This window comes from Pararge aegeria, chromosome 27 (genome assembly GCF_905163445.1).
Source record: "Pararge aegeria chromosome 27, ilParAegt1.1, whole genome shotgun sequence".
NCBI lineage: Eukaryota > Metazoa > Arthropoda > Insecta > Lepidoptera > Nymphalidae > Pararge > Pararge aegeria.
The window spans coordinates 6,694,344-6,709,126 of record NC_053206.1 but is presented as its reverse complement, the minus strand read 5'-3'; the positions used below and the strand labels follow the sequence as shown (position 1 = coordinate 6,709,126).

Below are 14,783 nucleotides of genomic sequence, written 5' to 3'. Positions count from 1 at the left end.
TCTTACCAGGTTGCTTCTTTAATAGTTTTAAGACAATGTGATAACAAACAAAAAATAACAACCGGCTAAGTTTGTAGTGGGCTTCTTCTTAGACCAGGGCGCGCTTGGAACCCTCGTAGTTTTAAGTTGACGAATTTAGTTATCGCCATCAACTCACTCCTATGTCATATTTTACATGTAATGTACGCATCAAAAGTGCCATCTATGTGCCTATTTGAACAAAGAAATATTTGACTTTGACTTTAAGATGGTAGCGGGCTAATCTGGTAGGGAGTATATTTATGTTTATTTATTTATTTATATATATAGAACATGGTTTACCGGAAATATTTGAATACATTAAGGTAAAAAGACCTAATTTGGCCAAGGCGTGAGTGAGTAGGTATCTGACCCCTAACTAGTTATAACTAGATTCATAATGTAAATACTGCACTGATAAAGTGTATTATCAAAATTAAGCTCAATTTGAGAATCTGTATGGTGTAATTTATAATTTCTTCAATCCTTACACTCCACACCAAACAGATCGTCGACAATGTACCCTCTACACACGTTTCGCTCCGAAACCTTAGCATCCTCAAGAGATGTTGACTTTACTATGAATAATTGTTAATTCATTGTAAAGTCAACATCTCCTGACCCATACATTTTTTTTTTTTAATCTTTTAGTATATTTTTTACTTTGAAGATATCGAGGTACCATTGATATAGATATTGATGATTGAACGCCTCACACACACACCAAAAAAACACATCAAAAAAACGTGGGAGACGTCACGGGACGCCTGGCAGATTTGAAACATCGAAATTGTTTTCAAAAAGTTAGTGCAGATATTGCATAATGATAAAGCATTCAAAATTTGTTCCACGAATAAAAAATAAATACAACCAAATGGATAACCACTCCTTTTTGTAGGTCGGTTAATAATGACTGTTTTATCACAAAACTATTTATATATTCGTTTTTATTGTTACATACGAAATACAAAAAAACAATCATACAGCGTGGCGATGCGTCGCCACGGCCTGTGTCGCCACGCCAAAAAATCAGGTTTACCCTCAAATATATGTTTCACATCAAAAAACAAAAATCCCCGGCCTCAGTATAAAGGCTACATTATTATATAATAGGTATTAGTCAAACATTTTCATTTGATACCCAGATTGTGGTAGTTGTGAAAAAATACGAACTCCGCCATTTTGTGGCGGCGGCCATCTTGGACCAATTCTCATCGAATACACCCGGCTAATTCACCTTTAAAACAAAAATAAGTGCGACGCCAAGGCCTGTATCGCCACGCCAAAAATCGGATTTACCCTCGCCTATAGATGTTTCACATCAAAAGAATAATCAGATTCTGAAGATAAACGCTAAACTACTCACCTAGATAGCGAAAACTGCGATTGTACCTATGTTTCATGTTGAGAGTTCAAATTGTATGCAAGTCTTCTGCGTAGCCTTTATATACCCGGCACCTTGAAAAGGATTTGTTTATTGCAACTGAGCAAAACAAATGAATGAATGAATGAATATACTTTTATTGCACACCACAGAAAGTACAAAAAAAAGGAAACAAATCAACAATTAAGTAAACAAAAAAGGTTTAATGCATCTCAGACTAAGGACCTTATTACCCTACGGTAGCCAATGCACCCAAAGTCATATGAAGTTAGTCTTAAGTCTGTTATTCAATAACCCTTATCTGTGTACAAAACTGTGCCTTTCGTACAGTTTTTTTTACACAGTTGCAGTAAACAAATCCTTTGTTTTGTTAGAGTCACTGCAAACATACCTATTATAGTTATCTTTATAATATATTTATATATATATTTTATTTATATATTTGTATAATTTTAAATGTTATTTATTGCACCACCTACCACTTTTCTTTGTTTTTTTCCTTTTACGCCATTGGTTGCCTGGAAGAAATCGCTATGTAGCGATAAGGCCACCAAATTGTACTCTCTCGCTCTGTATTTATCTCTGTAACTACTTTTTTTCTTTGTTGTACAAAAAAAGTGTATTCATTCATTCATTCATTCATACTTGACGTTTCTAAAGTGCCTATAAAGTAGGCCTACTGGAAATAAATGAATTTTGAATTTTTTCAATGTGCAATACTATTGCTGAACGAACTTTTTTTATCCCACTACAAGTTAATTCTAATATTCTACTATATACTAGCAAGCAAGCGCCCCCAGCGCCATCTGTCGGGCTAATTTGTAAATCTAAACCATCCAGGGTGCCACCCAAACGTATACCAAAAAAACCATTCAAATTCGTCCAGCCGTCTAGGAGGTACTAACTTTGGGACTTTGGGACTACATGGCAGTGTGTGTATTGTCGAAGTATATTTATTATTACTTTATCCAGACCAGGGATGGAAGCGGAAATATAAATAAATATCTAAAATAAAAAATTGAATACACATATATGCTGGGAGTCGAACCCAGGAATTCAAACTTAAAACCACTCGTCTCCAAAAACTCGTCAAATCTATTCGTAGACGCCGCTACAGCGTAGAGGTTATCGTAGCGGCGTGGTTTAGTAAACTTAAAACACGATTTAAAGGCATCTGGCTGTTAAAACTTTAACCAAGCCTCGCCCATCCGTCGATAAGCATCATGCGCCTGTAATTACACCAGATACCACGCCCGCACGGAAATGCTGATTAGCGGCAGAAATAAGCATTGCTATAGCACTTCTCCGGACGAACTTACACTAGCTTCAAAATCTATCTTCTATCTATATATATAAAAGAGAAAGTGTGTGGGTATGTTCCGTATAGGCTCCGAAACGGCTGGACCGACAATGAAAATTTCAGGGAATCTCCGGATTGACCTGGCGAGTAATCCTGTAAAATTTGGTGACGATCGGAGCACTCCTATTTTTGAACTGTCAAACTGTCAAATACAGCTTTTATTTACTATGATGATATTCTATGGTTGGTTGTACATGGGTGTAGATAATGATCTTTACCCGCTCGAGAAGAGAATAGAAGAGAATGAATACGGAGAGAAATAAATAATTTAATATATTATAAGATTTAATATTTATAAGTCAAAAATATCTTTATTCAAGCAGGCCCATAGGTGGCACTTTTGATGCGTACATAAGAATCACACGGTAGTGAGATGATGGCGATAACCACATTCGTAAACTCAAAACTAAAGCTACGAGGGTTCCAAACGCGTCCTGGTCTAAGAAGAAGCCCACAACAAACTTAGCCGGGTGTTTTTTTTTTTAGTTATCACCATCTCACAATGTCATTTTAAATTATTAGAAGAATTATTAGAAGTCTTTTTCAGTAGGATGGTAACTAGTGGCTAGTTTCCATCCTACTGAAGCCAAAGCCTCCCACCAGACCAGACCGGTGAAAATTCAGAAATTATGAATTCCCAAATCATATCGGGAATCGAACCCGGTCGAATCGAACTACAATGGTAGCGAGCTAACCAGTTAACTAGAATAAAAGAAAAAAAAGGTCTCCTTGAAATAGATGAATTTTGATTTTCTTTTAACTCTGTCGCAAAAAGCTCTTAATTTTTATAATCTCCGAGTTATACCTACCACTATGCAAAGTCGCTCATGGAGATCTAGAGGCCCGGGTCACTGCCCTCTTGCCCTACGCTAGCCAATGCACCCAATGTCATATGAAGTTAGTCTTTAGTATGAAATTCATTAACCCTTATCTGTGTACACAACTGTCCCTTTCACGCAGTTTTGTTGACTCAATTGCAATAAACAAATCCTTTTCAATGTACTGGGTATATAAAGGTTACGCAGGCGACTTGCAGTATACACATCATCAACACAATCTGAACTCTCAACATGAAATATACAATCGCCTTTTTCGCTATCTTGGTGAGTGAATTACGTGTTTATTAATTAGTTAAATTCTTGAAGAATTCGGCATCACGCAACTCTATCCTCCATAGAACGGGCTCGTATTCTCACTTTCTTTGGTCACGTATCAAGAAGAGATCGACTCCATTCAACGTCTGGTTGTCCAACGAAGAATCGAGGGCACCAGATCACGTGGATCGTCTATAAGATGGGCTGACCAAATAAAGGCTGTAGAAGCTGTCCCCATACATGAGTGTTCAAGAAAGGCAGCTGAGACCTGAGCTGACCAGAGAGGAATGGCGACGGATGGTCAAGTGTGCCACAGCACTTAAGTGACGACCACGACCGCTCTGGCTTGAGCGAACCGACTGAAAAGAAGAATTAACTTTGTATGTATATGTAGCGGTCTCCGCATTACCAAACTAGATGGCGCCACAAGTACCCTGCATCGCGCTAACGAAGTTTTCACCAACATTTATAATACGAGTATCTACAACTTCCAAAGATGAAAGGTCGGACGGAAAACCCTCTCGGAGGAAGATCTTCCTATTGTTACGGTGGAGCACACACCATAACTCCCGTACATCCTACTAATATTATAAATATGAAATTGTGGATGTTTGGATGTTTGTTGCACAGTCACGTAAAAACAGCTGAACGGATTTAGATGAAATTTGGCATGCATGTTGTCTTTGAAATAGAAAAGAACGATTTACACAGTTTCCAAAGATGAATGGTCGGTCCTCCTTAAAATTGATTGAAATTCAGGAATTGAATTTGAAAATTTGACTCAAACAAGTTAAATTTGAGCTTATTCCGGAGTGAAGGGCGTATTTGCCAGTGTGGTTATAGGCGCATGAGATTTGAGATGCCTCAGTAGGGATAGTATAGGCAGGAGATAAAAGTTATTAGCCCCGATTATATCCCCTGACAGGGGATATAATTAACGTGTCCACCTGCTAAATCACGGGAACGTGGAATAGGAGAAGATTACCCAAGTTTATTATTTACTAGCTGTTGCCCGCGACTTCGTCTGCGTATGATTTTGTTTTTTGATGTGGCATTCAATTTAGTTGTAGTTCTAAAAAAAATTAAAGTATTCAGTATCGCTAAGCCTTAAGGGGTTTGCTGCTGTCCGCTGAGGAGTTCTGTTCTCTATCTCCAACCACAGTTTGGGCAAAATTAAACACATATTATAACCACTATAGTACAAAAATAATTATTTAAATCGGTTATAATTTGTCGGGGTTATGGTGTAAAATCGTCAAACACTCATCCCCTCTCCCAAAGGAACCGAGCTTAATGTCGGGATAAAAAGTATCCTATATTACTTCTAACACTTCCAAGAATATGTGTACAAAGTTTTATGAGGATCGGTCAAGTAGATTTTGCGTGAAAGCGTAACAAACAAACTTACATTCACATTTATAATATTAGTAGGGAAGTAGGGATTACACATATTTGGATATTATTTCCACTTGTGCGCCAGTGCTCTAGGAGTTGAAAAAGCTGTAGGAGAAGATAAATTTTATCCTTTCTCCGGGAATTAATAAAGTGTGTAAAGGATCGTTTGCACGGATTGCACGTTGTATATAAGAAATAATATAATTTGATCGTAACAGTGAAAATTGTACGCGTGCGAAGGGAGCGATGAGAAATAATATAACTACATTTTTTTTTCAGTGCCTGATGGCAGTAACAGCTGCGCCAAGTAAGTTTGTTTTACTATTAAAAAAATATAAATGAAAAATCGTTTGTTACAGTCGAACTACTAAAAATGAAAAAAAAAAATATCATCAGATGCATACTCAATGCGTTAAATTAATATCCTATCATATCCTACTAATATTATAATTGCGTAAGTTTGTATGGATGGATGGATGTTTTTTCACACAAAAACTACTGAACCGATTTGAATGAAAATTGAAATAGAGAAACAATTTACCCTGAATGAACACTAAGGCTTTATATCCCGGAAAAACATTACATTTCCCGCGGGATGTATGAAAAACCATACCTTAATTTTTTTCAAATTCAAATTCAAATCTCTATTTGCGTGATTGCAGGTTAACAAATTTGATCTTATACTCAAACATAACAAGTTACGTGCTAAAATCTGCCATTCTATGGCATGCAAATTATAATAACACCTTAATTATAATATTATTTTTTTCCAATTTATACAAAATGTCAGAATATTAAGGTATCAAAAAATTATGAAATTAAATAACAATGTCAACTTAAAATTAAATAATGTAAAGTAAACCAAAATACCAAATAGTAAACTTAGAAATACAATAATTTAAGCCTTTGATTTTAGATATTCGTCTACTGAATAAAATTGATGAAGCATAAGCCATTCAATAATTTTAATCTTAAATTTAGGCAGAGGTATGTCAATTAAAGTATTTGGTAATTTGTTATAAATTGTTATTGCCATACAATAAACATATTTATATTTATATTATTCAATATTTAATTTATTATGTTATTTTTAAGTAATTTAATATTTGTATTGGTAGTTACCTATTCATTTATTTGTCTTTAGTTACAAATATTGTTTTTTATTTAAGTATATTTATTTTATGTATGTATATGTGCACCACCAAACTATTTTCTGTATTTGTTTTCTTCGCCATTGGTTGCCTGGAAGAAATCGCTATGAAGCGATAAGGCCGCCAAATTGTATGCGTTGTTTTGTTATACTTTCCTTTTTTATGTACTTTTTGTGGTGTGCAATAAAAGTATATTCATTCATTCATTCATATTATTATTAATTATTATCTTCTTGACAGGTCGTGGGGGTTACTGTCAGGATTGCACCCCTAAGACTGGGAATTGCAAGGGTGCACCAGCATCGGTGGGACACTATGACCATCACGATATTGACAAGGGAGCTATTACAGAAGTCGTTGGCGATTTTTTGTAAATACATTACATAAAAGTTAATAACATGTTTTAGTTTTAAGTTTAAATTTTATATCTACGAAGCGATTTTTTGTAATTCCTTTTAGAAATAAAGAACTTAAACCATTTTCATAAGTTGCGTTTGCGGTAACTACAGGGATCCGAGGAAACAAATATTTATATTTCCATAAATAAACATATTTTTTTTTAATTATAAACTTTTATTTTTATGAAATTACTTGAATTAAAATTTAAAAAAACATATTAAGGGAGTTATTAAAAAAAACTACAATTCAACATTTTGTGATGGCGGCGGAATACAGGAGAAGCCATTAGTCCAACAGTGGACTGTTATGGGCACAGAATGAAGAAAACACAGAAACCGTGTACACGACTTATATTGAAGCATCAAAAACCACTTCACTTTAGCAGTGTTCCTCGAACAGGCGGTTAGTAACTTCATTACATTTAGCAGTTAACAGTAATCATTTTATTTTATTTTATTTATTAGCTTTTCAAGGGAAACAAACAGTACACACACAAACAAACAGTTACACATAAAAATAATGCCGTATTTTTATATCACATAAACCAATGAAGTTTCCACAACTTATTTATACATATAATACGATAACATTAACAACAATTGCTTAGGAATAAGTACCTACCAAGCGAAAATTATACAAAAAAAAAGAAAAAAAAATTAAATCAAAAAGAAAAACAAAAACTCTAAAGCTTATAATACTTATTTTGCCATAATAAATTTCCTAAAATTGCAAATTATGAAAAATGTCCGTCTCACAATATTTGCTGTTGAAAGCATTGCACGCACGAGATAAAAAGTTATTTGCCGAATACCTTCTAAAGTTGTAAATATTTACCATTCATTGGGGAAAATGAGAAGAGTTTGTGAAGTCGCAACATTTCACGGCTGTGAAGTGAGACGTGTTTGGGCTTTTACTGTTGTTGGACACAATGCAATAACGGCTGAATGAGGGTTCTGTATCTTCTTAATTCTGTGACTTGGTTTATATTTTTTATTTTTCAATTTATATATGTCGGAGACCGATGCGTGTCGCAATATTGTGGGCATGCTCCTCATCGTGATTTGGTGATATGGTTGCGGGTACTCGGGCAGAGAAAACACGAGAAACTGAATACAAAATTCAAACACGCGGCTCCTCGTAGGATGTGTTCCTTGCATGAATGAATGAATGAATGAATTAAGGAATGAATAAAGTTATGTAGCTTGTGTTATGGGTACTAAGATGACTGATGAATATTTTTATGAATACATAAATACTTATGAAATACAGATAAACAGCCAGACAAATAAACGTAGATAGAAAATCTCACACAACGCCCTCACTCAGTAGGATGGTAACAGAGATGCGATTGCACTAAAAATTTGAATGCGCTGACAGAACCTTCAAACTAGACAGGACGCGTCTGATAATAGCATCATATTGACAGCCGATTGGCGAAGTTTGCAGCGACCCTGCTTCCTGAGCCCAAGGTCGCGGGTTCGATTCCCACTACTGCAGGGCTAGCACGGGCGGGAGATAAAAATTATATCCCCTGACAAGGGATATAATCAACGTCCCCACCTGCTAAATCACTGGAACATGGAATAGATGAAGTTTACCCCCGTTTATTAATACAGATATATTATTTGGATATTATTTCCACTTGTGCGCCAGTGCTCTGAGAGTTGATAAAGCTGCGGGAGAAGATAAATTTATATAATTTCCCCGGGGATATAATGTGTGATAAGCATGTATTTTCAGTGAGTTTTTCAGTGTCTGGGTGTTTATATGTATATTCTAAGTATTTATGTATATTATTAATAAAAATATTCATCAGTCATCTTAGAATCCATAACACAAGCTACGCTTACTTTGGGGCTAGACGGCGATGTGTGTATTGTCGTAGTATATATTTATTGATTTAAAGAGACCAACGGAAAGTGTACAGCAACTGGGAACGATCTGGCGTCGTGTCAGCAGGGGAACCACGGACTTCTGATGCTATGTCAGACTTCTGTCAGAATCTGTTACTCCCTAGTCGCGCCTAAAGAAGTTTTACTTAAAAAATACGATTCTGATGGTATCGATTATAACGCTCTTTGCGATAATAATTTCGCCTATCGCCTAATACCTACGTTGTGCCCATGCGCATTTTCTATCAACAGGGTGCCCGGTCAGGTGACGTCATAAAAAAAAATTTAGGTCCGGTACGTTGTGGGGTACCAGAATCACTCCCATGTATTTTCCACGATTTTTTATAGTTTTGGAGTTATGATTTTTTTTCGATGTTTTGAGGAAGTTCGACATGACCATCTTAAAAAATTTCTACGAATAGCAAAATACTTTTTTAGAGTTTTTTTTTTTTGCAACTGAATTCTCATGAGTTGTACTTTTATGCATAAAGTAATCAGCTTCGTAGCTTTGATGAAAGTTATGAAAATGTTGGTCTAAAGTTAAAAAATTACCACAACCTAAATTTTTTTTTATGACGTTTACTGACCGGCCATCCTTTATATTGATTTTCTTTTTTTTTTATTCTTAACAATGAAAAACGGGGGTAAACTTCTTCATTCCCCCGTTGCTGTCCTTCAGCAGGAATTTTTTCCTTGTCTGCGTGGTACAGCTAGCTGTGCTTAAAACAGGGCACTGCGTACTCCTTTCAACCTGGCTAAGTTTGTTGTGGGCTCTTCTTAGACCAGCAGGGCTAGCACGGCCGAGATATAAAAATTATATCCCCCAATTATATCCCCTGACGGGGATATAATTAACGAGTCCACCTGCTAAAGTACGCGAACATGGAATAGGAGAAGTTTACCCTCGTCTATGTTTCCACATATATTATTTGGATATTATTTCCACTTATGCACTAGTGCTCTGAGAGTTGGTAAAGCTGCGGGTGAAGATGATTTTTTATTATTTCCCCGGGGATATAATTGTCGTGCAGGGCGCGTTTGAATCCCTCCCAGCTTTAGTTTTAAGTTAAAGAATGCAGTTATCACCATCACTAACATTAGTGTGACATGTTTTTGAAGGCCGAGTGGCGCAGTGGGCAGCGATCCTGCTTTCTGAGTTCCAAGGTCGTGTGTTCGGTTCCCACAACTGGAAAATGTTTGTGTGATGAAAATGAATGTTTTTCAGTATCTTGGTGTTCATCTGTATATTAAAAGTATTTATATGGATTACATTCATAAAAATATATTCATCAGCTATCTTTGTACCCATAACACAAGCTGCGCTTCTTCTTCTTCTTCTGCTTGCGGCTCAGGTTCGTTTGGTCCCTGGTGTCACGTCGACCGGCTACGATCTATTGTGACGCCGCTGTCTAGATCTCCCAGCAAGCGTTGGTCGCCTTCAGGAAAAGCAGCACTTTCCTTGCTGGAAGAAATTTAGCATCCTCTGGTTACATTATGTGTTTCCCCAAAAGAGTGCTGCGTTTATGCATCAGCGCGGGGCAGGAACAGATCAAATGCAGCGGCGTCTCCGCAGCCTCCTTACAGAGTCTACATAGATCTGTGTCCTGCAGCTTTAGGTTGAACATGTGTCTATTAAGCCCACAGTGCCCCGTAAGTTGAATGGTCTTATTACTCGAGAATGGTTCATTCCTTGGAGTTGTCTCCAGCGAATGAGTGTGTGGTAATTACAATAGGTTTGTAGGGTGAGTTGCGCCAGGCTTTTGGGTATTCCGCAGACCGGCTCTGGGCTAATTTGCTTCTCCAAAGCGCCTGACTTTGCAAGTTCATCGGCCATTTTGTGCCAAGAACTACATTCTTTAGCAGACAGGTTTCCGCACATTCAATTATTGCGAAGACCTCTGCTTGGAATATGGAGGTGTAGACACCCAGGTTACGTTGAAGCCCTACCCTGGTAGTCTCTTCAAATATTCCGCATCCTACGTTACTACCCGACTTGGAGCCGTCTGTATACCACTTAAGGCTCCCCGGTTTCCAGGTGATCCGGTTTTCAAGCCAGTCAATACGATTTGGAATTTCCACAGTATATTGCCTGAGGAAGTTAAGTTTTGGAGTTATTGAGTCTGTTGGCATCCCCAAAACAGGTATCCCAAGAACTGAGTTATGAAGATGCCTCAGTTCTCGTGGGAGCCAGTTTACCACACCCTGGCTGGTGAGCCTGTACATGCAAGCCTTCGCCTCCTTCCTAACATGTAGGTGAAGAGGAGGGAGATTCAGCAAAGCATCCAGAGCATCCCCAGGGGTGGTGCTCATGGCTCCTGTTATGAGCAAGCAGGCTGAGCGTTGTAGACTGCTTAGCTTGTTTTGGGTTTTTACCGTCGTCTTATTACTCCAAACCACGGATGCATAAGACACAATAGGCCTCACAATGGCTGTGTAGAGCCAGAAGGTTATCTTGGGTTTCATGCCCCATCTGTTCCCCGCTAGCCGACCGCAGATCCCCAGTGCTGATTTTGCTTTTTTAAGTACGCCATTTATGTGGGAGTTCCAGGTCATTTTCTTGTCAAGTGTAACTCCCAGGTATCTTATGTTTTTCAGCTTGGGCGGCTTAAGATTGTCAATCTTACGCTTCCTAGTGAACGGTATTATTACAGTTTTGTCAGCGTTAACTGTAAGTTCGTTCTCTATGCACCATTTTTCAATAGTGTTGAGTGCTCTTTGCATGCGATGGGAGAGGGTGTCCTGACATACTCCTCGCACAGTGACCACCAAGTCATCAGCGTATCCTTGGACATCAAAGTGCAAGTTAGCCATCTTGTGCAATAGATTGTCCACCGCAAGGGTCCAAAGCAGGGAACCCCGCCCTGCGGACATTCCCTAGTGGTGAGCACCTCAACCGAGAAACAGTTTAATTAGATTTTTACATTCCGGTTGAAGAGCATCGCCTCTACCCACCTGATGGTTGTGTGATCAGCCTGCTTATTAAAAGACCGCCCACCAGTATGCGTATCGGAGTGTTGTCAAATGCTCCCTCAATGTCCAGAAAAGCAGAGAATGCGATCTCCTTATCCTCCAGCGCCTTTTCAACCTTGTCAACAAGGCTGAGCAGAGCAGTTTCAGTGGACCTGCCCTTGCAATAGGCGTGCTGGGTAGCATGGATGGGTCTCTCAATGAGAAACGCATCTCTGATATACCTATCAAGCACTTTCTCCATCGTTTTTAGTAAGAACGAGGATAGGCTTATGGGTCTAAAGGATTTCGGCAGTGCGTTATCCTTTTTCCCCGTTTTGGGTATAAAGAGGACTTTAACTTTAGTCCATTGTTCCGGTATGAGTCCCCAGGCGTAGCTTGCCCTGAAGATTTTTACCAGGTGCGGAACTAACAACTGGGCTCCCTTTTGTAAAAGAAGGGGAGTAATGCCGTCAGTTCCATATGCTTTATTCGGGTTAAAAGAGCTTATAGCCCACCTCACAGTACCTGGTCTGAAGACGATGGATGCCCTTCTCCAGTCCTCAACTTTTGGATGGCCGAGAGAGCATGCCATAGTACTTCCAGCGTACCCGATGTTCGCTCCTAGAAAGTGAGTTGTGGCTAGCAGTTCTAGGGTTTCCTTCTCACTTGACGTGAAGGTTCCATCAGGATTTTTCAGGAGCCCCAATTGATTGGGTTTCGCTTTAGCTAGCATTTTGTGGAGTCTCGCACCTTGAGGCAGGCTGCTAATTTCCTCACAGAATCTCCTCCACGATGCTCGCTTAGCTTTCCTTATCTCCTTATTGTATTCAGTTAGGGCTTTTTTTATAAATGTCCCATCTCTGGTCGCCTTCGCCCTATTGAATAATTTTCGTGTTTTGTCTCGGAGTCGTTTTAGCCTCGAGTTCCACCACGGTGCCTTACGCCGTGTGGTGTTCACCCTAAGCGGGCAACTGTCTTCAAAGGCACTGATTGTACCTCTGGAGACAGCATCCACCGCAAGGTCAAGGTCAACACGGGTCTTTATACTTTTGGGTACCAGTTCTAGGTTGCTCTCTAGATTGTTTTGAAAGCTGTCCCAAGAGGTGCACCTCGGATTCCTGTAAGTAACTGTTTCCATGCTGGAGCATAACTTTAAGTTAAAGTTGATGTGTCGATGGTCCGACATGGAAGGTTCATCGCTTACCATCCAGTTTTCTATATACCTGGCTAGATTGGTAGTCGCGAAAGTAATATCTAAGACCTCCTGTCTTGCCCTTGTTATAAAAGTAGGCGTGCTTCCCCTGTTTAAGAGCTGAAGGCAGTTTGCAAGAAGAAAATCGTAAAGGTACTCACCCCTGTCGTTGATGTCGCTGCTGCCCCAGGCGTCGTGGTGGGCATTGGCCTCACATCCCACCAGTAACTCCGCGTTGTGTACCCGTGCGTACTCTACCACCGGGAGTAGGCCGACAGCCGGATTGGTGACCTCACCGGGTAAATACGCCGAGCAGAAGATGACTCTTCTGCCCCCCCAGCTGTTGAGGTCAACATATGCTGGTCACCAGGTCGTCAGTGCATAGTTCTGGAATCGGCAGAAAGTTAATGTTTCTATTGAAAACAATACAAGCTCTAGGTCTGCAACCATTGGTATTTGATAATAACTTACCCCCAGCGTTCAGGCCTAGGACGTTTGAGTGCGAAACCCAGGGTTCTTGGATGAGGGCGAAGTTGAATTTACCTTCTACAAGAACCTTCTCCACAACCACGGCAGCGGTGAAGGTTAGCTTGGAGGACCCTCGCCGGTGCCCCGGGAGTCGCCATTTATTTGGCCCTTTTAACGACGGGTGCGGGTCCACCAGAGCCTCCTCCCGTTGGAGAGGGCGCGTGCCCTCTGCCGGAATGAGCCCCCTTAGGCCCCTTGCCCGCCTTTCCTCTACGGCCAGCTGCAGCGGTATTTTGCCCGGTATGAGAGCCCGCCAGTCCGCTCGATACAGGGTTGGAGTAACTACCAGTTTTTCGGCCGGCAGTCCTCCCCAACCGTCCGCTCCTACCGGGTACTGCTCTCCCCGGGTGCCCCGCGCTCCTGCCCCCCAGCCCGCTTGGGCCAGGAGCGGGTAGTGCCGGACTGGTGTTTAGCCCAGCCGACCCCACTCCCAGGCCAATCGAGCCAGGTGCTGCAGTCGCCGGGTTTGTGTGCACCTCTGCAGCTGCCCCCGAGGCAGAACCGGTATTGGCCCCTCTCACCCTGAACACTATTTTTCTAAAGCCAATATTGACCCGAAAGTCACGTGCGCGGAGGGTCTCAACGGAGATCTCGTCGAGGGAGATAGCAGCAATGATGCCTGCTCCGTCGACCTTCTCGTTGAGGACTCTCCAGTGTTCAGGGTAAAGCCCCTCGTTCTGGTATCTGATGGTGTCCAGAGCCTCAGAGACAGAGGACGCATCAGTTGCCGGAATAAGGGTGGTTGCAATCCATGGCTTTGGAAGCTCGCTATCCTCCATTATGGATAGGTTCGCCTCAGGCCATGGCTTGCAATTTGGGAGTTCACTCACAAGCCAGTCTTTGCTGCGTTGGTTCTCACAGGTTACGAGAATCCATCCTGCCTTGTGAGTAAAGCCCAAAAAGGACGGTCCAGCGCCTCTGTTGTCCATGCACCTCCCTTTTGTGTTTAGGAAGGTGACCAGGGCCGCACGAACCGAACTCATTTGCGCGTCTGTCATTGGCACCACATTTTGGATGCCAACTCTTGTCGCGCCCGCTATGTCCCTATAGCTGAGAGGCGGGTTGGTACCCCGTCTCACAGGTGTAGTGGACAATTTTGGAGCCTTGCTCGGCTTCTCCTTGGGGGAGTTGTCCTCTGGTCTGCCCCTCTTGAGGTTATGTCGCGGACCATTCGGTTGAGTCGAGCAAGGTTTGCCTGCCTGAAGAATGGCCTCGTTGAGTTCGAGACCCTCCTTCAGGAGCCTCCACATTCTCTTCTTTCCTGCACCACTCAAGCGTCTAAACGCTGGATTGGCGTAGATGTTTTTGTTGTCGGGCTGGGCAGGTTTGCTCGAGGGCTGAGCAGAGGTGGTATGACCTCCGTCCTCCATCGTAACATCCCGGTCCAGTACCGAAGGTGCTCCAGTTGTTGCAGAGTCAAT

The 14,783-nt window shown here is 40.7% G+C and overlaps 1 protein-coding gene across 1 annotated transcript; it reads right to left on the bottom strand.

Moving 5' to 3' along the window:
* Window positions 1–10,376: 10,376 nt before the first annotated feature.
* Window positions 10,377–11,504, bottom strand: LOC120635572. Its single transcript, XM_039906585.1, has one exon. It carries the CDS (start codon window positions 11,502–11,504, stop codon window positions 10,377–10,379), a length of 1,128 nt encoding a protein of 375 aa, XP_039762519.1.
* Window positions 11,505–14,783: the final 3,279 nt, after the last annotated feature.